The sequence below is a fragment of the Branchiostoma floridae genome, chromosome 4 (genome assembly GCF_000003815.2).
Source record: "Branchiostoma floridae strain S238N-H82 chromosome 4, Bfl_VNyyK, whole genome shotgun sequence".
NCBI lineage: Eukaryota > Metazoa > Chordata > Leptocardii > Amphioxiformes > Branchiostomatidae > Branchiostoma > Branchiostoma floridae.
In genome coordinates, this window is record NC_049982.1 from 33,151,494 (window position 1) to 33,178,106 (window position 26,613).

General features: G+C 43.7%; 1 protein-coding gene across 2 annotated transcripts in view; it reads right to left on the minus strand.

Moving 5' to 3' along the window:
- Positions 1-26,193, minus strand: part of LOC118413435 (cytochrome P450 26A1-like) — a 26,203-nt gene extending 10 nt beyond the window's left edge. The window contains exons 1-5 of one of the 2 annotated variants that reach the window (XM_035816810.1): positions 23,621-26,193; positions 17,576-17,924; positions 2,281-2,781; positions 1,456-1,884; positions 1-1,187 (exon numbers count right to left, since the gene is read on the minus strand). The exon at positions 1-1,187 is cut by the window's left edge and continues 10 nt beyond it. In XM_035816810.1, the coding sequence (XP_035672703.1) occupies positions 732-1,187; positions 1,456-1,884; positions 2,281-2,781; positions 17,576-17,746 (1,557 nt within the window). In that variant the 5' untranslated portion in view covers positions 17,747-17,924; positions 23,621-26,193 and the 3' untranslated portion in view covers positions 1-731. Of the gene's footprint in view, positions 1,188-1,455; positions 1,885-2,280; positions 2,782-17,575; positions 17,928-23,620 lie in introns of both variants that reach the window. The other variant, XM_035816809.1, reaches the window with a different exon arrangement.
- Positions 26,194-26,613: the final 420 nt, after the last annotated feature.

The window sequence follows — 26,613 nt, forward strand, 5'->3', positions numbered from 1 at the left end:
TATCTATTTATTACGCGGTGCCAGTAGGCACACAGTCTGCAGTTAAACCAAATTTCCACAATGTAGTATGATGCACTCAGTTCTCTGGATTAGCATACAATGTTTTAACATTGTCAATAATAACACCCCTATATTTTCAAACGAAATACTTAGCCATTAACTTTGCTGTCTTCCGTTGGCTACATGCTTATTATGACAAATAACCCTCTTGTGGAACATGTAACCGACACCATAAATAAAATTAGCTGTACCCTTTTCCGAATAAAATGTGGGAGTCCATATGTAATACAGAAGTCTGAGTGTGCTATTAGTGCTTCCTCCAAATTCACATCACACGACACATGACAAAAGCTTAAAAGTTCCTTTCGCATATTTACATGTACGAGACAGACTCGTGAGAGCATGCTGGCAGTACCTTGGATAATATTCCTCTTACAAATTAATGTTTAACATTCTCATATACTAATTATTAAGTAGTATTAAGTAGTATTGAATAAAAAATGTTAACTTCTTCTACACATGTATATATTCTTATATTTTTGCGTTAATGTTTACTTTTATATTGATATACTTTTTTAAATTGCAAATATAGTTCTGTCGTGTCTGACCCTGTGTTCCGGATTGTTAATTGAATCATTGGTTACTCTTATCTGTAACTAATAAACGTTTTCTGAAGGTTATCTAGACCTTATGGCAAGATGATGTGCATATTTTTGTCTTTACTTAAAAGTTTAAGTCGCGACGTTTATGTCTTTTTCAAACGACACCGAGCAGAGAATAGGACAGTCCTTGCCCCTTGTCCTCTCCTCATACGGCACGCCATTTTTGTTTTCGTCACCAGGTGACTTTCCGCCAATGGGAGTGAAGATAACAGGTAAGCCGTCGGCTGGATACACGATGGGAATGAGCTTCATGTCCGGTAGCTTGTCGTCTGCCAGCTTCCAGCGGCACCTTCTCGTCAGCTCCACACACAGAAGCTTCAGTAGGAGCTTGGCAAACTCCTTCCCGACACAGGCTCGTGGTCCCCCGCCGAACGTCACCATATCGTACCGGGCCAGGGGCGCCTGGGATGTCTCGGGGGTCCATCGGTCAGGGTCGAACAGCTCCGGCGAGGAGAAGATTTGGGAGGCTTCGTGTGTGTCTCTGATGCTGTACAGTACCGCCCATCCCTTGGGCACATGGAAACCCTGCAGAGAAGAAAGTGAACGCAAAGTTGTTTTTTTGTTTTTTTCAGTTCAGTCATTTCAACTATGTCCACAAGATCAAACCAACTAAATTCCAAACAGGCACTTGTCATCTTAGCAAGTTACAAAACTACGTATGCATCTTATGCTTTGGAGGTATGGCATGTGTGTTTCAGAAACGTTTTGACCGCCATATCATGTCACGGCCTTTACAGCACCGGATGCCTGGTTGAGTCTGATTGGTACATGAAACATGTGTACAGTTACTTACGCCGATGTCAAAAGACTTGAGCGCTCTGCGGTAGCCTCCTCCAATGGGCGGGCGCCGCCTGAGCACCTCCTTGACGACCTGCCCCACGTACGTCAGCCTGCCGACCTGCTCCAGACTCAGAGGCTGGTCCGGCTGCAGCAGCCCGTGCTTCTCCAGGTCCTCCTGCACCTTCTGAACCACCTGTGGCTGCAGCGCCAGGTGCATGATGAGGGAGGTGGCGGCGCTGGACGTGGTCTCGTGCCCGGCAAACAGCAGCTCCACCACCGTGTCCTGGATCTCCTGGTCAGACAACTTCTCTCCGTTGTCCTTCGCATTGTTCATGATGTGCGACAAGACGTCTCCACTGTCGCCACCCTGCAGCACAAACTCTTTCTTCCTCTGAATGTGGTTCATCATCCACTCATCGATGGCTTGTCGATAAAACAGCCCCTAAAATACATCATCGGTAAAATTCAAATTCTCCTGTGATAACGTGTCGTTAAGCTACATTTTAACAACATTGGCAACACAAGAATTTCACAAAGAAACAGAACCCTTTCTTCAGAGTTTTCGACATCATGGTTTCGTGGGTTTGATACTAGGATATCCTGCAAGTTCATGAGAAACTGACATGCTTACACGTTGCTTACATCAAAACGTAAAGTCGCAAGACCAAATTAGTTAATATATAAGCTCCGCCAGTTTAGCCCCATGGGAGCCGCTTAAGTGAGTAAGATGGGGACTAAATTTCACATGAGTCAGATCTGGCTATATCCTAGCATTAAAATTATCCAGACTTTCAGAAGTTGGTCATCATTGCTGCATATTGATTGAAAAGGGCCTTACGTTACTGAGCCCACTCCCGGGTAGCTTGACTGGGAGAGAGAAGAGGTTCTTGACCATGTTGGTGAAGAGAGAGGTGAGGTGTTGGATCTCCTCATCGCTGTGCTGGAAGCCCACCAGGACGGCTGACGCCACACGGAAGGCCATCTCCCGTGCCATGGGCCAGACAGTCACCGGCTGGGGAGCCCCGCACCACCGCTGGACAGCCTCGCGCAGGATCTCCTGCATGATGGGGACGTACCTCTCCAGCGCCTCGTAGTTGAAGGCCTTCATGATGACCTTTCTGCGCAGCCTGTGCTCCTCGCCGTTACTCATGGCGAGGTTCCCGGTCCCCAGAACCGTGCGGAACGTCTGCGGCCACAGACTGGTGACGATGTGGTTCTCTCCCAGCAGGATCTTGCGCACGTTGGTCGCCCCTCTTACGCGGATGGTCGGGCGGCCCAGGATGTGGGTCTTGAAGACATCCCCGTACTGCGCATGTCTGCTGGAACTGAATTTGCCTCCCTGTAGGAGAAAAGAGATGAAACCTGCGTTAGGATGGCCGACTGATGGTCGTCAGACTTATACATGCAAGGCACAGATGTGTGTGCGTGCTATGTGTAGTGTGCATGTGTTTGTGTTATGTGTGTGTTTATTTGTTAGTGTGTGTGTTTGTGTGTGTGTTTGCGTGTGTCGCTGTGTGTATATGTGTGTGTGTGTTCTTATGTGTGCGTGTGTGAGAGAGAGAGTGTGTGTGACTGTGTGTGTGTGTGTGTGTGTGTGAGTGAGAGAGAGACAGAGAGAGTGTGTGTGTGGTGGTGTGTGTGTGTGTGTGTGTGTGCGCGCGCTGTTGCCGTTAATCCGAAGCCCCATACGATAGGATTTACCACGAGTTTATTCCTTCACTGTTAGTCCATGCCGCACATGTTTACTGGTGCTGTCCACGGTGCTGAATGTCATGTTTACACGACCCTTCCACTGAAAAGTCTGCAGGGAATTACCCATTGTCTTATATACTAGTAATCGGGGAATGATAACGAGTAGTATCGTGGCATTACGACATACTTCTAGCTAACTGTTCAAAACGGCGTTACTACATTGACGTTCAACACTTGCAGTGGCATTTGATTTGTCATTAAGAACATGTGCTTAGATTTTCTCAATCATAACCTAACCTGTACCACCTTAACGTTTCCAATATGAGACTTTTAACTTAAGATTATTGCTAAACCATGCAAGGGTATTTTATTTCGCCTTTCCACGGTTATATTTGTCATGGAAAGCTTCAACAAACGTGATTCTTGCCTCGGGTGCTCACTTTTCCTGGTTATGTCTGCTATTAAGAACATTACACAGGAAATATGGTGATGAAATCCAACTCCTGAAACATAACGACTGTGGAGTTTGCAGCATAGAGCTGCGAGGATGAGTGATATGGAAGTTGGAGAAACTCGCTGTCACCCCCATACCAGACTAATGGACTAATTATCAACACACAGGTCATTTCTCATGTCTTTGAATGGAGGGGAAAAGTCATTACAATCACCGCGCATATTACTACGGCGCCACGGTAAGTGGGGATTCTCATTGCGGCCTTATTATATTATTACTTGCGAACGCTGTGACAAACAGTCGGACACTTACATCTACAGCACCTTTCACCAGGCCAGCCACAGAGAAGTTGTGGCGTTACGACAGACAATTTCATCGTAGTAGATATCTTGACTAAGGCATTGGTTACCGACTGGTGGTAAGTTTAACAAGATTGTCTGCCATTAGACCACAGAAATAAAACAAACACAGACATAGTCTTCCATTTGTTCATATCCTTTACCGGTATGGATATTGACTAGTTCCGCCATAGCTTTCTCGCGTTTCGACTTTCGGGACCCACTCCTCTCTCGATTCGTTTGGAATTCTAATGACATCCCGCTCTCAAGTCATTTAGATTGATTCCATGGACCAGTATCCTTTCAATGGGGAGAAGCCACAGAATAGTCCTCTAAACAATCACGTGGCTAAAGCTAAGGGCACAACCCGCCGTACGTGCCAAAACGTGGGGGATCTTTTGAGATCCGTAAGTGGTACCGCCTCCGTACGAACTCGTGGAAAATCCGACGGATTTTGGGGCACGCAGACACGCCGTAGAACTTTACGTGCAGGTAAAACTTTGTGTGTCATCGGGAATTCGCCCCCCGTATGTGCCAGTACGGGCGACGCGCCTGCCCTGTACAGTCTGAACGTTTTCAGAAATACGTCGTGGCCTCCCAAAAAATGCGCACATTGCACGCACGTACCGCGGGTTGTGCCCTTAGCTTAACGCCGACACAACTGCTGGGTCAAACAGGGTTCACTCTCCCGGCGCAAGACAGACGACCTCTATTAAAGTAGTTCCCACTTCCGCGCAGGTTGTATCACGAAGCCCATGGTTGGGCGCCCCATCAGCCACCCACCAATGGGAAGCTCTCGTTTCCTAATTGATAATGTGAATCTAATGACTTTACTGTCGCGACGTTTCACACATTTCGTGAGCGATCTTCATTTCCGATTGCCGATCGATGGCCTAACGATCCGAACAGGCTAGACAGGGAATTGCCTTCGCGATGGCTGGAGTTGTGTTCGAGTGGCGTAAAATATGATTATGGTGGGCGGCGGGGTGAAAAGGGCATCAGAATGAATTGTGGAAAATTAGGTTACTTTACATCGTGCCGCAAGGAGTTAGTTTGTATGTTTTACCGACACTTTATATAGAACTTTATAGCACGACAATTGTACATGGTACAATGTATGGCAACAACTATTACACAAAGTACAAAAATAGATGTATAGAATAAGTCTTAACATTCTAACTAATATAGCAATAAGGGCTAATACAAGTCTTTGAAATAGTATTACAATCAAGTTGGGCTAATCATTAGTTTCGGTATTCTTTCTAATAGCAAAGCAGTCTTTGATATATTTGCCTATCTTTGCATTATGGGAGTTGTGGCATCTAAAGGTATATACAAATCCGTCTGTAGCATCGTGTTTCTTGAAATCTGCTATACTTGATTCGAGACATGTAAATAGCTCATTACGTAAATTAGCGTATCTAGTGGATTCTATTATAAAGTGAAATTCATCTTCAACATTCTTCGGACAGAGAGGACAGAACCTTTTGTCATGGAAATACACACACGATTGAACGCACAAACACACGCACATTCACGGAAACCCATTGTGAAATCTAGCTAAGGTGGTCAGGAAGGTTGAACGACTTAACAAACATAGTCTGGTATCATCATCATCATCATTTGGTATACCAAACAATATTTCCCATCTTTTTTTTTACTTCGAAATCGACATAGAGTCTGGCATTCTACGTCATTAGTTTCCGTTTCCCGATATATTTTTGCAACTTATGTGCTTATTTTGAAGCTGATTTGTACAACACTGTATGGTCGAAAACTTTTTTCTTGGAGACGGACAAAAATTGATGCGCGCATTGATGTCATCCATGTAATCGATTTCATGAAGGTTAGACATCCAAGTGAACGATATTCAACTACAATCCAATTTTTACAACAGGATAAAATGGAGATTTAATTCCAGACGTTTCGAGTGACATCCATCACTCTTCTCCAGCGTCACGAGAATGAATTGCAGGAACAACTAACCTGGAAACGGAAAGGAGGACTTCACGTAGAACTCTCTAGTACACGGGGCCCATGTACTGAAGTAAATCTCCGTTTTTATCCAGCCGTAGAGATTGAGTTGTATTTGAACAACAAGTCCTACGATCGCTTCCAAACTTATTTTTCGATTGTTTTAGAGCAATTGGCTACACGGGTAACTAACTAACCAACCAAACGACTCAACAACAGAGTTCCTTTCTCCCCACAAAGAGACAAGTCCAAAGTTTTAGAGGGTAGTCAAAGTTACTCTCATCCATCAAGTCGTTAGATACGCCACACTGGATGCCGCCAGTCCCCCCAGAAAAAGGTCAGTACATTCAAAAATGGCAGTTATTCTTTTGAACATCATTGATTTGGGCAACAATTTGTGTTTGGTCGTAAATCACTGGTAGACAAGATGACCTGCATCAGCGCATCCAACTAACGTGCGATGTTCTAAACACACACAGGATGGTATGGATGACAGGAGTGGATTATCATTCCAGAACTTTTTCCCAATTGGCAGGCGGCAATGTCTGTCTGAATTCTCTCCGTACTAATTACGTTGAAGGTCGCAGAGAAGGAAGGCGCTCTCTCCATCGATCAGCCTAGCGACCCGCGACAAGAGTTCAGTTGGCTCGGCAGTGCTGGCGCCACGCTGGTTCCGGCTCACTCTTCACGTGAGCAGAGGTACGAAGGTGTGAATCGGTCTGTAATTGAAATTCCTAAACATGGGCTCGTCCGTCTGCTAGAGGGCATTTGTAGGTCATCCTATTTGTACTGGCGCCTCTTCCTGAGAAGTTTACTTTTTGGAATTGCATCTGTAATTTGACTTTGAGAATCAATACTGTCTAGTTGTGACTCCTCCGGAGTGCCTTCCACCGCGTCCTACCTCCAACAATTTACCATCTCTTCATTTTGTACATAACCGGGCTCATTCAACTCTTTTTGATACGAGGGAACGAAACCGTTTTTTTTCATGCGCCATTCTGCACCACAAGTCAGTGTCTCCTACAATGTTCATTGCTATTTGCCATGTTTCTCAAGCTCTGAAAATTTAAATGGAAATGAACGATTTTTCATTAACTACTCACAGAGACCACGTCTGACTAAGATAGAAGTCTAATTATGTCGTTCTAAGACGCCAGGAGCTCCGGAGGCGAGTCGCAAAAGAATGGGTCAGCTTTCGCCTCCTAGGCGTCAAAGGTGTCCACGCCATGGGTGGGGACCGGTACAGAAACTTCAGGTACAGGTACGGTTCGGGTCCAGAGGATCAGGTCCAGGTACGGACCTGAATCTGGGCGTAATTGTTTGTGAATGGGCAATACACAAAACAATGGTCCATTTCGCTACATCATCATCATCCGGGCGTGCTGGTTGCACGGACGGCCATGACTCTCTTCCTCCATCCTTCTCTATCCTCCATAGCCTTGGGCAGTTCTTCCGCCGAGCAGTCAGTATCTTCACAAAGTTGATGTACATATGTTTTGCGTGGTCTACCTCTGCTTGCATGACCATGTTTGGATGTCCACAGCAGAACGTCACTAATGATCTCATCTTTACTGCGCCATGCGTGACCAGCAAACCTCAGCCTTCTTTCTTGTATTTCGCTACAAAGATATCTGTTTGGTGGAGTTTCCTATATTCACGTTAACAGCGCTAACTGCCTCATTTAAGTTAGACCAAGTTTGACTTTAGAAACTTGGTAAAACGACTATCAACTCTCCTCTACTCCGCTTTATTTCCTTGGACCAATAACGCCTCAAAACACGTGAACACCTGCCGCCATAGTGCAGGTATAATCTGTTCATTTTCTAATCGGTCCAACATCCGGTCTACTGACTTTTCTTAGTTCCGGTTTTTCTGGACCGGTCCAACAAGAAAAACGGATTTGTACCGGTGTGACGCCGTTTTCTCACCCCCGCTGAGATCTGATGTACACTAACACCTGCTCTTAACAAAGGCAGATGCTCGAGTAGCTTCGCTAGGTAAGCTCTACAGTATGGGTATAACAATAACCCGAAGGTGGCTGAGATCTGTCATCTACGGTAATGATTGTTATATGCAAAGCCTAATTACGCGTGTAGGTACGAGACACTGGAATATACAGGGTGGTTTTAACACTGCTGGCCGGTCGTTTATTTCTTCGCGTTTCGCAGGTTTTCTTATTTTTTTTTCTTTTATTTTTTTGTTTTTTTTTTTTTTTTTCATGGCGGCTCTTTTTTTTTTTTCTTCCTTTTTTTTGTGATGTTCCTTACGGTTTTTGCTTTTCTTTTTTTTTTTTAACACCGTACTTTTTTTTTTTCTTTTTTTTTTTGGCCCAGGGGGGGCCCAGAAAACCTCAGCTTTTTTTTTTTTTTTTTCCGCCCAAAAGATTTTTTTGGGGGGGTTTTTCCTATTTTCGGTAAAAGGGCGAACGCCCCTTTTTAAGTTGGCCCAGTTTTGCCTTTGAAATTGGGGAAAAAGGGTTATAAATTTTCTTTTCTCCCGTTTTTTTTCCTGGGACCAAAAGCCCCTCAAAACAGGAGAACCCCCGCCCCAATAGGGCGGGAAAAATCGGTTCTTTTTTAAAGGGGCCCAACACCGGGTTTACGGATTTTTTTTAGTCCGGGTTTTTTGGGCCGGGTCCAAAAAAAAAAAGGGTTTTTTCCGGGTGGGAAAGGTTTTTCCCCCCCCCCCCCCGGTGTTTTCGCCCCCCCCCCCCCCGGGGGCGAAATCACTAGCGATCTCGCCCCCCCGGGGCGAAATCACTAGCGATCTCGCCCTCCCCGGCTAGTGATCTCGCCCCCCTACCTCGCCCCCCTTTAGCGATTTCGCCCCCCCCCCCCAAAAAAAACGGGTTTACATGACATCTTAGAAGTTGATTGGTATAAATCACAAAATTTAGTTTCAGAATGATATAAGTACACGAGTTTGATACATAACTCCATTCATAGTATCAATATTAACGTAATTACATGGTAATAAGATAGTTGAACTTGTTTCAGACAAGGAGGGTTTGGTCCCTTGTATTCCCATTATTGCATATACCTGAGTCTTGACATAAGATGTATTTCATTGTATTCACCTGTCCTCAAGCAACCTATATATCTCCAATATGAAGTCTCTACAATGAAGTGACCACAAAAGAACTATGTAATGTCTTTATTAATTATGCAAATATTAGGTATTAATTAGAATAACGCACATTTTGGTATATGCACCTGGCCAAGGGATATCTTCACCTCCAACATGACTGTCTTTTCTAGTATTTAGGAACTGATGCATTTACCCGTGTTTCTTAAGACAGGTACTTTACCAGTGTTTGTGTAGCATTTAGCAACAGCTATATCAACTTGCGCGTAGATAGTGTTTATAATGAGAAACTATTATTCACGTGTGTTTTTGTTAGTGCTTTGGAAATGTTTCCAGCACAAGAAAGAAAACACTGTGACAAATTGAAAACATATAGCTGACGTATTCCGTACCATAGACGGTGTTGATTTATACGTTCGCAGTAGCACTGTTTTATGCCACCTCAGCTGCAAAAATTGTCTTTTTTCATTTCAATGTCATGTTTGCACCGAACAATATAATATTGACTTTCGAGGTATGACATCTTACGGTACGGTAATAAGGTGCCATATAGGTACCAGGTAACACACCATATACGTTACTCCCCAGGTGCAGTATAGTACCAGGTAGCGCACCTGTAATATGTAGTAGCCAGCTGCTCTGGGAGGGGGGGGGCGAAAACGCTAAAGGGGGGCGAAAACGCTAGTGATCGCCGGGGGGCGAGATCGCTGTCACACCGGTACACCGTACCGATACCCACCCCTAGTCCACACGCACCTGTGCACAAAAAGCCAGCTGTTGCTGCTAGATCTTGGTTGCAACATAATGATCTTAAAGGCATCGTGAAATGCGACTCTGATTCTCTGCAGAGACTGGAAAAGGCCACACCTGGGCGCAGTACAGAGGACAACAGTGTGCCATATATGGAATTTGATTCGCGTCAGCAGAGCATTTGCCGAACGTTCGGGTTAAAATGTTAGCTTTTGTGTACGAATAGCGGGTTTGTTTACGGATAGAATCAGATGAGAGATCAGGTGTGATTTGAAAACCGAGATAGGTGACTGATGGAAGATAAGGCAAAGGAGTGCCATTGAGCTTCACTGAGGGTGACGTTCCGTACAAGCAACATCGGTGGCAAGGAAAATATATACAGTTAGTTTTCTTATCACAAAACGTCATATCGTTGGCAATACCAAAGGCCTCGCAGAGGAAGGACACATTAGACAAATATCAATAGCCTCCTCCATCGGCCTCTCTGTGGATATATATTCTTTTCCTGGCATAAGAACCTTCCCGGTTGAAAACTACAAATCGTTCTACCCCCAACAACTCACGCCAGTGCCCAGAGAGCTAGGATTTCAATATCAAGGACAGTCGCCAGAAGATCCAATGGGCCTTCATCTTCCCAAGACCTACCCACATACGAAATATCATCACAATTCACCCAGACTTTTTGAGTTTTGCTGACCTCGAATATTCAGAAATAAGAACAATGCCTCCGTTTTTCATGGAGGTGACAAACCAATAACTGCCCTTGTGAACCCAAAATAGCATCAAGTTTGGCTCACAAAGAAATGGGACTCGTCTTGCAACCATGTCGCTAAGCAGTTTCCGCTGAGGTTCACGCCGTTATGTACTGCTATGCACCAATGGTTGATGAGAGCCCACTGCAAGTGCCATTATCCTCTGATTACCCCAACAGAAGGTTCTGTTTTGAGTAGCGTTCGCGTTCATCTGGAAATGATTAGATTTTGGGCCCTCGGCTTCCCTTGGTACTACAGTGAAACTTCCGAATTCGATATCCCGTGTTCTAAACAAGCTATGGTCACGATTTTAGGTGATAGATGGCTCTTGTCATTGGAGAGGCCCCCTAGCGGATAGTTTTAGAATTTCAGGGGCGTTCATGTCAAACTTTTCCGAAGAAGATAACGGATTTTCGTGCCTTTTGGTGTGTATGTGGCTAAGACAAAGATGTACAAAATGAACGATAAAACTTAAGTCGTGAACTCGTGATGTTCGACTGATAAGTAGGTTTTTGGCTCGGAAAGAGATGGCATATTAAAGCCGGCCGACTAGAGGTTGTTTTGGAAGAGCATGTTGAAGACTTTTGAAGAAGGATTACCCAAGAGCCTTGGGTTTCTCGTGAACTGTGACTTGAAGAGAAGACATATACAAATTGGTGATTACTTTATATAATCAGAGACGGAAATGTATACTTCCACTATGTTTGATGATATGAATTTAGTAGATTTAAGTATAAAGAGAGAAACATCTATCTTCTATATCGATTATGCAAACCAGCAACGTTACATCATTTGTGCAAGTAATCATAAACGTGACTAATACATTGGCGGTCATAGATTGGAATTTCATATCGGTGACACATGTGAATTACGTAAGGTAAACATCATCAGATGTATAGTTTGTGTTAGTTACGTTTTCATTTGCACGAGGACATTTGGGCTCAGTACGAGTATGTTTTTTTTTAATTAGACCCTGGAAATACAATGTATTTGTAAGGCCACGTTGATTTTATATGGATGTCAATTTTGGGCCGTTTCCAAAAAAAAAAAAGGTTCGACCAATCTGTAAATTGTACAAAGCAGCTGTAAAATGAGCACATAAATGCAGTAGATTGTAAAGTATGGAAAAACAGGTCACTAATGTCGATGTCATAGAATGACAAAGTGAATGTTAAGTCATACCCTCTCTTACAGTGGGAAGTTACCCCTTGTCAGTACGACTAACGTAACGGCAACTGTAGAGATTGGTGCAGTTCCGGGTTGAACATATTTAGACATCCGGGTAGTTCCGGCGTCTTGCTTTTGAAAACAGTTTGTAAGAGTTGTGTTTTACACCTAGATGTAAGCTAACCGTGATGCCAGTCGGGGCACACACAGAGCAGCTTTTAAAGGCAACCTAAGCGATATTACAGCGTCAAAGTGGAAATATTCTGAATAAGACAATCTGCATGATATTGACATCTACCTCACTGTATTCTCACATTTACATCATTATTTCATACTTTGAGCGGTTAAAAACGACCCAGAGACAAGTTGCACGAGGATATTCCTTATTATTGTACCCCCCCCCCCCCCCCCAAAAAAAATAAGGACTTGATCTGGAATCCTTGTGCAACTCGTTCCCGCCCCGTTTTTAACGGCTCAATTTATGAAATAATGATGTAAATGTGCTAAGATAGTGCATTAGATGTCAATATTATACAGACTGCTTTATACAGAATATTTCCACTTTTAACAATGTAATATTGCTTAGGTTGCCTTTAAATAAGTGTGGCAATAAAAAGTATTGCCATGGCGACGGCATTATCACTCTGTGACCGGAGGATAACCTCCGTCGACAGAGTATTGTTGTTGATGGATGTGATGAGTGTTCGCATCTGTATCTCTATGCTCCGTTTGCAATCGTATGTAGGTTGTCATGTCGTCTGCACTCAGTTGTGCGATGATGCACTTTTTTTGAGTTAACTATTTTGATAATCAATGTAACAATTTCAGAAATCACCCCTAGCATGATGCAGATATGGGGTTATTTGTTCTCTAATGTAGAGAACAGCTGACGCGGTAGAGGAATCCCTAAACAGATGTTAGACACTGGCTTCCTATCACAGTGCATTGGCCAGAGTTATAATAAATAAGTACATACTTTGTCCTTGTAACCTATCAGTAATGTTAGAGCTTCGATTTTTTTCCTGGTCGTCGTTATTTGTCTGTCTGGGACTGTCCATATCATCGGCATGATATATATTATTGCAACTGATGCGGCGGAAACCATAACTATGGCACTGAGTATGTTACCTACGGTCACTTGTTGTTTATGAGTATGAATGATTGTTGGTGTGTTTTACTATTCGTGTTCTATCTATGAAGATTTGTACTACAAACATTCATCGTCATAGATAGTTTGTAGGGCATTGCTATCAAAACTATTTCATCCAGGTATGAGGTCTCCGAACTCTTGTTTTCGACTGATTTTAAAAAAGAAAAAGAATTTTCCCCTCCGTAGATGGTGAGAGGAGAAAGTACCAAATGACAAAATATATTGTGTAGTAGCCTCATTGTACTTGCAGAAGTGATATTAGCAAGGTACATGTAGCCATGACCGTAGTTGTAGAGGAGGGACTAGTTCGATAGTAAAAGTTGCGTCAATGCGGTAGCCATGAAGGGTCGCTAAATACCGAAAACGATCGAAGCCGACCGAAAACAACTTTCACTATTATTGAAAACAACCCAAAACAACTTTCACTAATTACCGAAAACAACTAAAAACAACTTGAAACTATCGAAAACAACCGTAAATAACTCAGAGGCAACAACTCGACACAACAATAGATAACAGTCAAAAACAACCAAAAGCGATCGAAAACAAACTAGGTGTGATAAAAAGAGAAATATTCTATACTTATTTCTACTGTTTTTATCTAATCCTTTGAATCATTTCAATGGGTTATTATTTAATGATTTTGATTTGATTTTGAACAGGAGTTAGGCTAGGTCAATTTGTTTGACAACCCATGTTATTGATACAATATTAGTATGAGTAGAGTCAACGATCTCCTTTGCCTGTTCGAATCCAGATTCACGGATCCTGTTATAAACGGGGGCTGCTTGGTCAACTCTCAAACCCATCAATATTGTGTAACACCTTTCTTTGATTTTTCTCCAAGCAGAGGTTAAGGTAATGGAATGCAGTGGATTTACAAACTTTCCTCATTAATTATGCAAATTAGATGTCGATTTGCATAACTAGAATTCCATCCTGTAAGACTTCCCTTTGGCTATCTACATACCAAAAATCATGACGATCCGTCAACATGCTCATATTTTTTCATTAATTATGAAAATGAGGCCGTCATTTGCATGATTAATATGCATTGATATTTCTCTCTTTCTTATCTATATATGTGACAAGTTTGAAAGTCCTATCATGAAATGCAGTGGATTTATAAATTTTCCGCATTAATTATGCAAATTAGCTGTTGATTTGCATAATTAGTATTCCATTATGTACATTGTTACTTGGGCTATCTGCGTACCAAAAATCATGACGATCCATCTACACGAGTTATTCTCGTCCAAAGTTTGAAAGGAAATCGGCGGCTGCAGTTCCAAACAAGACGCTAGGGGTCCAAACTTACAGCACTTACTCTCTGCCCAAAGGGCTATCTACCACTCAAAAATCACAACCACAGCATGTCCAGAACACGAGAAATCAAAAATTGAATTTCTGCTGCAATGCCTTAGCAAGCCGCTAGGGGACCCATTATAAAACGTGACCTTCATTTTTCCGACCCCTACCCACCTACCAAATATCATCGGGATCCATCCAAGGCTTCTCGAGTTATATTGTTAACACACACATACACACACTGACACACACACAGACACACAGACTCACAAGCCCAAAACATAACCTTAGCCATTCTGGCACAGGTAATAAAAGACTTGTTGGCGGTGATGTCATGTTTTGTCGCTTCAATTTCTCGTTTATGGTATCTATTGAATATCTAGATACTTTTTACCTATCTGTAACTTTGCCCTTTCTCATTGAATCATGTGGCACATGCAGGGTATGTTAGCCATAAAATTTACTTGCTGTGGCCGTACTTAGGTCATCTATCCACTTCAGACAGCAGTAGAACTAACAGAAATACAATAGCACGTTGCTTCTCAGATGCCATCTGCCTGCCTGCTATACAGCATAGTCCAGTTGTACGAAGTACCATCGGAACAAAACCTGCACACAGCTCCTTTGTCGAGCACGCAGCCTATTTGCTGTGAGCACACAGCTCTTTAGACGAGCACACAGCCCATTCGCTGTGAGCACACAGCTCTTTAGCCCAGCACACAGCCCTTTCGCTGTGAGCACACAGCTCCTTCGCTAAGACATGTTTTGTCCCAATGGTCCTTCGTACAGTTGAGATCCTGGGACATCCACCCGTCTGCCCCCGCACCATGTCTCCGTCATACAACCCTTCAACAACAAGCCGTGAGAGAGAGCGGGGATCAGCGGCTCGGTTATCACAGCTAATGTAAGGGGACAGTTCGGTGACCTGGACTCAAAGCTCCCGCCTATCACACTAAGTAGACCGAGAATACATGTTATTGCTGGCACATTGAGCGGTAAGGTTGATAGGCAAGATTAAACAACTACCTAGAAGGAGGATTTATCACTTCCCGCCGCCCAGGGCAGTGATAATCCTAGCAACTCATTACTGCAGCGCTTTGTTTTCTTTTGTTTTGCCATGCGAGCTGTCACACTCACAGCTGTAATGCTTTACCTGCTAGATGTAGGAAACATCAATTGTAAGCCGGAGACCTAGTCTTGTTTAGCTTCGGGGCCACCTTCAATAGCTGCTACCCCACTAACACATTGTACCTAACATGTGCCACCCCAAATACAGGTGTGGGAGAGTCGCACCGGTAATTATGTCCGAGCTCTCGGTTCTCAACTGATTTACGGAGTCCCGACCAGAGCTGCTCATGTTACCGCCGAACAAAGAATACATGTATGAGCTGAATGCTGCTTGGTAAGGCCCGGCTGTCGGCTGGTATGTAGTGACGGCTGCCAATCACACAAAGGTCAAAGGTTTGGAGGAGGGGAGACGACACTCTCCAATCTTATCACAGACATTGAAGTTTCTTCACTAGTCAAGTTGTATAACAAGAGAACAGTATTCACACCACCAGTTTTTGAAATATGAGTTGGCGTTTAAAACACAGGTAAAATCGTACAAAACGACGAATAAGCTGTCGACAAGTCTCGTGGACTCATTGTTTGTTTTTTATTAGGTGTTGTTACTTATAGACCTCTCCCCTTCTCAGTAAAAGGTGGAGGTCACACTGGGAGTCTGCCGCAGTTTGTAACATTGACACGTGAAATGCAAATAAAAATGTGGAAATAGCACCAGAGACATATAGAAATATAAAGTAACTAGCCTTCAGCAATGCAAAATCAATGCCTAACTGTTCAAATATGGGGCGCGACCATAAGTGCAGCTTTTTAGGTCTCTACCAGAGTACAGTCTCTACCAGGGATAATATTATAGTAAATATTGGTCAAAGGGACTGAATGATCCGGCTGAAGAGTTAGCCGACCGTAGAACTTAGAAGGACATAAGGGAAGTTGCAATGCCTACTTCTCTGGCCGGCTAACTTCTCAGACATATCATTCAGTCTATTCGACCCATTACTACTGGTTTTCTATGTTAATACCACGCAGCAGTCTGCACGGCTAAAATAGATTTCCTTTCTGACGAGCAAGACATCCGTAAATATGAGTTTTGATACCACGAAATCTGTTAAGTAGTTTTACTTGTTGAGTTTGTTTTCCAATTAAATATTTCATTCAACATGTTAAAGATTTAGACTGAGGTCTAGATTTTTACTTGTACTACGTTCCGATAGTTCCCTCATCGTAAAAACTTCCCCAAACTGACAGCATGATAAAATCTCCATAATTGAAAATAAGTCACTTGTAAAATGATTCGGCCGGATAAAGTAAACCAAACTAACCACTTTCTTGCGCCTGAGGCATCCTAACAACTGTTTTAGCACATTATCAACATGGGAGGTGGGAGAATTGCTCAGCCGGCAAGACATGCGCGCATGTCGGCCCGGTTCGGCTGACCTTGTGGACCACCCTGTCGGGCTAATATACCCCTACACACTGTAATACTCTTCTGTCCTGTCAACAATCCACACGTACATCATACACACCAACAAGGAAAGCCTGAACTACACAACAAAGGACAAATGCCGGCTCTAAAGTTTACTCCAACGGGTGGCCGTGTTGCTAATGCCGGAGCCTTCTGCGTGTCGGACGACCAACTTATCTATATACCCTTGATATATATTATCGCTGCAGCTAGCGGAGGTGGTATAAAACTGCAGGATACTTACAAAAACGTCGATTTGTACTGAGGTACAAAGCTACTCTCTGGTCGTTTTCACGTCAGCAATAAGATACGCGATATATCCTACAAGAATCACACGCATGCAACAAGCTAGCACGGCGGCCACTAAATATTCTCCCGGCTTTGCCACAATAAACTGTGACCACAACATGGATGCTGATGGTAGGGCACTCGGAAAGATTGACCAGTGCCTCTGTCTCTATCTACTATGATGAAGAATGGATGTACATGTTATTATTTTTTTCATCCTGATCGTGAATAATAAGGCTCTATTGGACGTGAGCAAAAATCGCTACTGTGATACACGATGTTACCTCACCATGATATTCTATTCTGAAGGGGGCAAAACAGTTTATTTGTAAGTAACTGTAGCGACAACTTATTATGCTCAAAACTACACGATCTCATACATTGTAATGCCAAAGTACCGAATAAAGTTGCTCTGTAAGGAGGTCGTGACATAGGAACTATCAAATACACCTAAAGTAAGAGGTAATTCTCACTACAAATCTTTGTCGGGAGAGAGGCCCGACCGTGTGCTAGTGCGTCGTCAGTAAACCCGTGTACGCGCGCTATTTTGGACGAGACCTAAACATGTACATCATCGGAAAGAGTGTCCTGGAATGAAATAAAAAAACATCCTCCGATAGTATAATGTAGAAGAGTGCGCCCTTACCTGCGTAACGAGGCTAAGCGTCTCTCCGATGAAGGGTAGACCCATGCTGCCGGGCGGCAGGGGGGTGTCGGGGCCAGGGTCGGACCAGGTGTAGTACTGCGTCCATAGCTTCCAGGAGAGCAGGAGAGCGACACAAGGCAGGACGAGGACAGTCACCAGCTCCACCAGCATCTTTGCAGTTTTATCTCCCGATGAGAGGCTCGCCTGGAGTTTATATGGAGTGACGGTGACCCTTTGCCGCAGCCAAGCGGGCCTGATGGACGAGCCGAGAGCGTGGCGGGCTCGGTGTCTCGCCCGAGCCGATCAATGGCTGTCGCCAGGCGCTGAACCCTGACGCCGCTCACTCACTCTGCTGAAGCAAAGACGCATGTCGCAATTAGCTAGGTCACCCACGGGGCAGTTTCTGATCAAAATTTACCACGGACTAAAAAAAACTTACCCTACACTGAAACTGTTTCTCTAGAAGTGGAACATCTAGGGTGAAACCATAACGAGCGCCGTGAAAAATTGTAGGCCATCAACTCTACATGGGCGCCCGACTGATCTGTTTCCGAATGGCGACGGCTGTCCGCGTTAATGTCGCAATGATTACTGACAGCGTATTTGTAGCTGAAATGACTACTATTTTCAGAACATGCCCAAATAGTAGGTTTGAATATTCACAATAGGGATCTTTAACTAGATGATGACGATGTCTAGAAAATTTGCATGCGTCGTCAGTGATTTTTTTTGTCCGCCCCAGTTCGAACCTACTCTACCTGTGATGTACGTTAAAGTGAGGCTAATTCCAACTCCAGTACTGACTTTACGTCAATCTCTCCCCCTGTGCGTAATTTGGAGCCATGGAGGTCTTTAAACATCCTGCTTAAGTGGAAAACTTCACATACTATTAGCAAAGCAGACAACAGCGTTAGTAAGATTGGGAATATTTTAGTCCTTCACATGGAGGACGAATCCTTCACAAGAATGGCATTGTTTTGTGATTACGTCAGGAGTGTCTGTAGGAGTAGGAAATTAAAAAAAAATAACTATCCTATCATTTCCCCAGCTATAACAAAAATCCTTCCTTTACTGAACTCCTCTGCGATAGAAGTGACGTAATTGAAGGTGACAGAGAATGTACGGGGAGGTGCACCGTACATGCATGTAGTGGGAGATAGGAGAAGGCAAGTGTTACAATTCATTGTTATCTTGTCGTCTCGTGTGTTCCACAGAAAGGCATCGGGAAGCGGTAATATTTTCCAGTTGACGATCTTGACTTTGATACAGCTGTTTGATTTCTATGTTTTCCATAGCAAACAGACAGTTGATGTAGGCCCGATAAGATTTTGAGGGACTTAATAAAACTACGAATAGCCAAACTTAGATACTGAATCAGTTTTAACCCGTCCAACAGTGGCAGGGCCAGAACCAAGGTTGGTAGCACATAGTTCCGGTATGAGAGCATGTAGATGTAGATATTTGAAAGGCTTGTAAATTGATATTTCAAACAGCTTCGATATCTACTTGATCTCTTTGTCAAAAAAGTTCCTGCATTAAAGTCAGATACTAGAAAGTAAAAGAAAAAGTTCTGGAAAGAAAAGAGTAAGCGTGTGATGTGATTATTATTGACTCTTCATTTTTTTTATATTTAGAACCTTCCTACACCCGAAAAATCATCTAACAGAAGTTATCAGTTATCTTACTTAGATACATACTGAAGGCTACAAATGAATTTGGAACATGAGTTGTTGGGTAAAATTGTTTTTAAAAATCGGGAAGTACCGCTGTTATGTGACGTTATTTCTGTAGTCCTGTCGTGTTTACTGTTCAGGATGAGATTCCTTACTCCTTATACTGAATACATCACATACCACGTTATCTTTAGCAACTAATGTCTTCACATACAAACAACCAAACATGTCATCTTCCTTGTCAACATATCTACTTGGTTGATTACAAACCTGACGGAAATGTAAAGCAAAAGTTGAGTTTTGAAATGAATTCCGTGCCACCGATCACGAGGATGAGTGCATGAATGTTGGATTGTGATAGTGACCGGACTTTGCGGGATCCTACCCAACTAATATTGTTGACAGCTGAAATCAAATCCACTTACAGTTTTTACCGGCTACCGGCACAATCACAAAAACGTGTAAAAGCAGGCAAATCTAAGCCAGTCCCGTGTACTGTCAGGTATTGTTTCTAGCTTGAAAAAACTGCGAAGAAAATAAACGTTTTGCTTCGGACATTTAGTTTCTTAGTTTGAATAGAGAGGCCGCGATTTAGAGTGTGTTTTCAATAGATGTTGATTGCGGCTTTCTTCCACATTCAAACAGGCAAATAATTGCAGTTTTCGGGTCGAGTTTGTTTTGCCGATTGGCTCGGTAGTTGATGTTTCGATGGAGGTATACGTATCACTGAATTATTTGGATCAAAACTCCAATTGAAAAACAGGGTAGAAGTTGATGATTCTAATAATGGTGGACAAAAGGTAGAAATCCGATCCTATGGAAGGTTCCGGATAAAGCAGCTTTATCATGAGTATGCAGATATGAGGGGAAGACGGGATAAATCCAATTATCACTATTGTACGGTTTCGCTCAGGCAAAAATAACAAATAATTAGGAATAATTGCCTGGCTTGGAATGGTGATTTCGAAGGCAACCAAGCATCCACCGGTAATGCATCTGAAGTGGAAACGACAGATCCAAAAGTATGATTAGCTTGAGAAAAAATAAGCTGCAAAACCGGATATCATCATATGCTACCACGACAACAAGGCGGTGGTCGCCATGTTGTGTGATGGAGAGTATTTTGAAACGAGAAAAACTCTGACAGCGAAACAGAATTCTTTACAGATTGTTTGGCGTCCCTTGGTGGATGTAATCAGGCATGAGTAAGATCCTTGAATTTTGTGGCTGAGGCGAGACAGCACATATTCAACTCTCCGGAGCTCTCTGCAATTATTGAGGCGAACTGATCGAAATACTGGGGCGTCCCGGGGTGAATATCTCCCAATCTCATTTCCCCATACAATCTAAACTAGTAGGAGGGGGAGCGAATCAGACAACTCTGAAACAAACAATATGAAAATTTTCCTTTTGACGTGCAGAGAGTGGCCCCACCCTATTCACACCCACATTGTTAAGAGTTAATTACGGCCTATTCTGACACCCTATTCACACAAATGGTTCTCGAAAGGGTGTCTTAATCTGTTTTAAATTAGGTGCCAATAGTTCATTCACTATTGAACTCTATTCATGGCCGTCAAATTTTAACGCCTCCAAACGAGCGGGGATCGTAAAAATTGCTGAGGTGAACTCCGCGTGAGAAGCAGGCGGCTTTGTTGATTGTAATCGCTAGGTAACGTCTGTTGTTCCGCCGTAACTGCTGCTGCCCTTTTCAAGGGGACCACTTTCTGGCTTTACAAGTCACGCAAGGAAGGCTCAGAGAACAAAAAGCCAACGGTCTTATCACCAAGGTACATTGTAGGACCGAGAGTTCGTTGTGTTTTGAAGTGCAAGGATTGTAGACAGAATCTATTCTTGTATTTCAATCCATGGTGGCTTATTCACCGCCGGTCTCTGGCACCAAATCACCACCCGTTTCAGGTAGAAAACGTTAAGAAACAAAGCAGGTCACAACAAGGTATACTTCAGCCTTTCTTATGAAGCTAATCTGTGTGTTCAGGGAGGACTAGGCCTGGAACTACCCAGGAAAAGACGGGAAGAAGTGCGCTGACTGCAGGCCGCAGGGAAGGTTATACCCCTTGTTCCCGATACGCCGGCCCGGCGTGACATTTCAAACTCAAACGAATTCTTGCTAGTCTGTATTGGAGCACAGCCAACCACTGCAGCAAAACACGGGCCCGACAGGGTTCAGTTACCCACTTGGAGTGTTTTTACGTGCGAGCCATTTCTTAGGGGACCCTGTTGGATTTTGTCTGCTATGTCGGAAGGCCGGTACATGTGCGGCCGGTGCGCGAGCCTCCCGGCTGTAGTGTAGGGGAACTGACAGCTCGCCGGCGAGACTGATTTATGGAGACCGCTTCTGTTCACTGTTACTTTTGTTGTTCCTCATCCTTACCAGTCAGTTATTCCATCAGACTGAATTGAACTGTTTACTCTCTAGCAGTAACCGTGCAATGTCTAGTTCCTTTACACAAACAATAGCACTAGAGGAGAGCGAACGCCATTTTTCATTGTTTACATGTCACCAGTACGTCTTGCCACTGCTGCGTCCAGCCATCGTGAGGGCGATTTTACACATTGTGACACTGGCAGACCATTCTATACCCACTAGCGAAACGTGTTAGACCAACCTTCGGGCAATGTTGGCTTGGCCGCCGAAGATAGTGTCCCATTCAGACCCCCTTCAAGGGCCCGATTTCTGATTGAAGTCGACTTACAACCGCCAAAGTTACACTGCATATTCTGCCAGTGACCATCCCATGATTTTTTTTTACGATTTTGACAAGGCAGCCTTATTATTAATGCAGGTTAGCAGGTATACAAAAGCCGCAAAACTTGGCAGGTGCACTGCTTATCTATAGTAGTTCTAACTATTAGATAATAAAAGAAAGCAATGGATCAAATGCATTCATTCACTTCAAGCTAGCTCTGCATTGAATGTTCTTCCTTTGATTTCTACATGATCTGAATGATTTCTAAGCCCTTTTCACATTAGAGCTATAGTTATAGATATCTCTAGAACTTCTAGTAGAAGCCGTATGAGTGGAAACCGTAAAACGTACCTTATAACCCGAGCACAAGGCTCCCGTTCTGTTAGTACTGATCATTACTGTATAGGGACGTGAGAACAAACTTCACGTGAACTCTAATTAACACCCACAAGCCCACACTAGATGTGATGACAAAACATGGAAAATTCACGGGAAGAAAATCGCCTTAATTACGCGCGAAAAGTGTTGAGAATGTGTCGTGGGCGTGCTGCTGGCTGAAGTTTTCGTGAATAAAGTTCGAGCAACATGGCGGTACTCTCTACCCTTTGGTGTTGTTCAGCACAGTAAAAGTCAGGCTTATTTACAAACATTATTTTTTCTCTCCATGATGTTGCGTATATAGGTTTCAGAATATTGGGGGGGGGGGTAAAAAGTAAGCAAACAGGACATGTTTGGAGAAAGAATGTCACGACGTCTACAATCGCTCGTTTAAAGTGGGCTCCGACTACCGTAAATCATCCGACCTGTCTGCCCGGCCTGAAACCAAATCTTGAACGGAACACGCGTGAACAGCAAATCGCCATACGGCCACTATTGTGCCAACAAACCCCGCAGAATAGTCCGAGTGGATAGTGTTTCTCGTGCGGCTAAGTTTGGGTGACCACAGCGATTATTAATGACTGTGTGTGTGGTATGTTACCTTTTCTCTAGTCTGCTGTATATGCTAACTGTGCGCATCAAGTTTGGACTTTTTGGAGTTTTTGGAGTTTGAGATCAAAGCTGACTGGTTGTTGTGTCTGGGAGCATCTTCCTCCTGTGCACCGGTGACAATATATGTAACACATCCACTTTACTGGACTACACCAAAACCTTATGAACATCGCCACACAGCAGAGACAAGCTGAAGCTCTGTCTACTAAAGCTGTAAGGCGGTTTAATAGCTCGGCACAGGACTGCACATGCACATGTAGTGTGAAGGTGTCATAAATTAACAGGGCACTTATATCGGAAATCGTGGCCACTTGAAACGGGAGGTGACACTGTCAACTTATCAAGTGATCGTTTCCGCAACAAACGGGTCCTGGCCGACGACAGGGAAAGACAAACTGCTGTCGTAAGGCTGGAGAAAAATGTTTGAGACGCTCTATCAAGAAGGCGCCTGTCGTGTGAGTGCGGGCATCAACGATAAACATCGTCGATAAAATAGCAATACTATCACCGCATGTATGAAAAAAAAACGCGGAACAGACGACACTAACCGCGGTCAAGAATTTGACGAAATCCTACCGGTAACAAATCAACTATCGGTAGAATATTCCTTCAATGTTTCTTTTTATGACCTATATTAAGGTAAAAAAGTAAAGCGTTATACTGGCACTTACCTCAACTCAAAATGAAAGTCTATGTTGATATATTGTAAGATGAGTGCACCGGTAAAATCCAACTGGCTGGTGTTGGGCTTGTATGGGGTTGCCGACAGTAGCCAGTGTACTGGGGAATGTACTGGACTACAAGCCCGGCCAGCACTCAGGACCTCTTATGTTGGATAGCTTGCTCTTGAAAGACACCTGCATTGATTGTGGCCAACAACCAATCAGCGAGCTAAGAGCTCTCAGTATTTGCATGTCTTGCATTAGTTAGAAGACGGAAGGGGCATCACATGGGCTGGGGGTCAATCCTGGATTCACCCTGGCTATAGACAGCCCCGGGCTGCCTCAGTCAGCCGGCCTGTCCAAAAACAACCGCATGCTTTGATCACTGCTGTCCCCATTATCGCGCACGCCGCCGTAACGTGAGCTGTCTTTCAACTTCAACAGGAGAGGGAGTTTTTGTTATGTGTCATCAGGTCCTTCTGTGCGGCTAGCAATAGGTCAGTGGACGGGGGGGTCAGGCAAAGTTCAACAAAAGTTCACCTGGAGTTCATAAAGACGGCTTCCTTTTATTTGAGGAGCACTTCACCTGCCTTTTGACACCTCGCTGTCGATCAATCGACGGCAATTCAAGTGAATGTTCCGAATACCTGGAGCCGCACTCGAGCTTTTGTTGGCCATTGTCCGTTGAGACAAAAGGCGAGCTGTAGGGGGGAGCGGTGCAGAGCTGCCGGGCGTGTCTGCAAGGTGTGGGGCATGAAGGGACCGCAACTCACGACCAGCGAGAGGAGACACGCTTCAAATTACGGCAGGTTGTGATTGACAGCTCTATTGGACGGCCCGCATGTTTCTAGGCCACATTCCACTACGCCAGCGCGCCCAGTGGATAAAGGGTTTGGTGCCGACGTCCGACAGTGTCCTTACCTGCCTACCGGAATGCTAGCTTGTCCTCACCTCTCTAAACGCGCGTGGCGGCGGACGGGGAAGTGACCAGTGCATGTGTTCGCAATGGAGACGCCAGGAGAGCGGTACATTATCGTGCCGGTACAGAAGAGGAGGAAGTGATTTTAAGACAAGCTTTCTGTAAAAAAATCTAAACATACAAAAAATGAAGGGTCTGATAAATTTATCTCCACAAAAATTGGAGGTCTTTTAAGTTTGGTTTTGGGGTATCCACACTGTCTCCCAGCCTCATAGATGACTTTGAATAGATTTTACTTTTTTAAGTTTCTAGCAGACCCAGGAAGTAAGTGTTATGAAACATGGCCCGGGGTGGCGCTTCCATACAATGACCGAATGAGGACTTGAAAATGCGACCAAAGCGACCAGGGCTTATCATCTGTCCCGAAAGGTCAGAAGAACAAGAGAGAGGACCTTATGCTCTGGTTCTCTGTACCAGACGAGCAGGTGTATTTTTGTCATCAAAGTTAGAAGTAGAAGAAGGGACCAGTGAAAATCTATATAGTTATTCCTGTGACGTCAGGTCTTTGGAAGTGTTACTTCCATAAATTTGACTCTCTAGTCGCTGGCCACAGACATCGCTTTACGGCCACACGAAGTAACATGCCGACAGTCGTGTGAGGTCCTGGGAGGGCCACAAAAACAAACCTTTGGAGAAAATTGTGTCTGAAATGTCGAAACACGTCCAAATTATACGTCATAAAGAAGGCTCATGAAACGATCCTCTAGACTAAATAGCCGAGGGTGCCAGTGACAGGAATATTAATTACCTTTTAATTGGACATTGAGTGGTGCAATTTGGCACTGTAGATGATAGGGAGATACTGAGGTTGGGACACGAACTGTCGCGGATGGGTGACACGAGGAATGTGCCCCAGGTCGCAGTGATCCCAGTGAACACTTTACACTGACACATTGCCTCCTATACTACACACCGCCACATAAGGTGCTCCCAGGTCACAAGATTTGGGTTAAATGGCTGACTTAGACAAAATGGAGATATAGTAGATCTAATGTGCCACCTCCGAGTAAAAAGTAGTTAACTCTATGAAAAATGGAGGTATAGTTTGTCGTTTCTGTTTGTGACATTGGTACTAACGTTACAGCAAAACGTTATTTGTACTTTTTTTCTGGACATGGCTTGGTCTTGACTATTTTGGTGACAGTTAGCATTTTATGTAAAGAAGAAGTGGGATGGGTGGCCCACTCTCAAGTAGCTTGCTCTGGAACTGCAGGGGTAGCTTCTTTGAAGGATGAGCAAAGGGATGAAGGATTTTCATGGTACTCGGTATACAGATAGCCTAGATGTACACGATGAGATACCAGTTATGCAAATTTGGAACTGATTTACATAATTTGTTAGTAAATGTATAATTGCAGTGTGTTCCATAATAGAAACTTGTTATATGTGGCATGTAATATATGGCAGCTGGAACATCTACAGATACCAATTATGCAAATTGTTGACTGATTTGCATAATTAGTACAAAAGTGCGCTAATTCATTTTTTAGTAATACTTGTTACGTGTGTTACTTTGTTAAAGGTGTACATCACTCTGCATGGATTATCTAAATGTGCAAGTCGTTTGGATCATTTATGATGAAATATAAACATGGTATTCTGCCAAAGAAAAGAGATTTCACATTATACAATATATGGAATTGTGGACTCTGGACCAGATAAACAGTAGATTTACAAAGACTCAGATATTTCATTGAGCTACGAGGCCTCCGAACGCAGAACAGTGACAGTATGATATTCTTGGTACAGCGGTCGGTTCTATCATGGCCTCGTGGAGAGTGTAACGCTAGTTCACCATTATCCGCGAGGTAACCTATATCCGTTCTACTTACAGGGACTTTAGGGATATCACGTCGATGGACAGTGGTTTCAGATTACATTTTAGTTAGGTATTGCAGTTTGAAACCGCCGTCCGTTGTCTTAATATCCCTTAATACCCTAGTATTGAATACAACGGATAAAGGTTACCCCGCGAATAAAGGTGAACTAGCGATAGAACGTAACGTCACGTCAGCTCGTCACA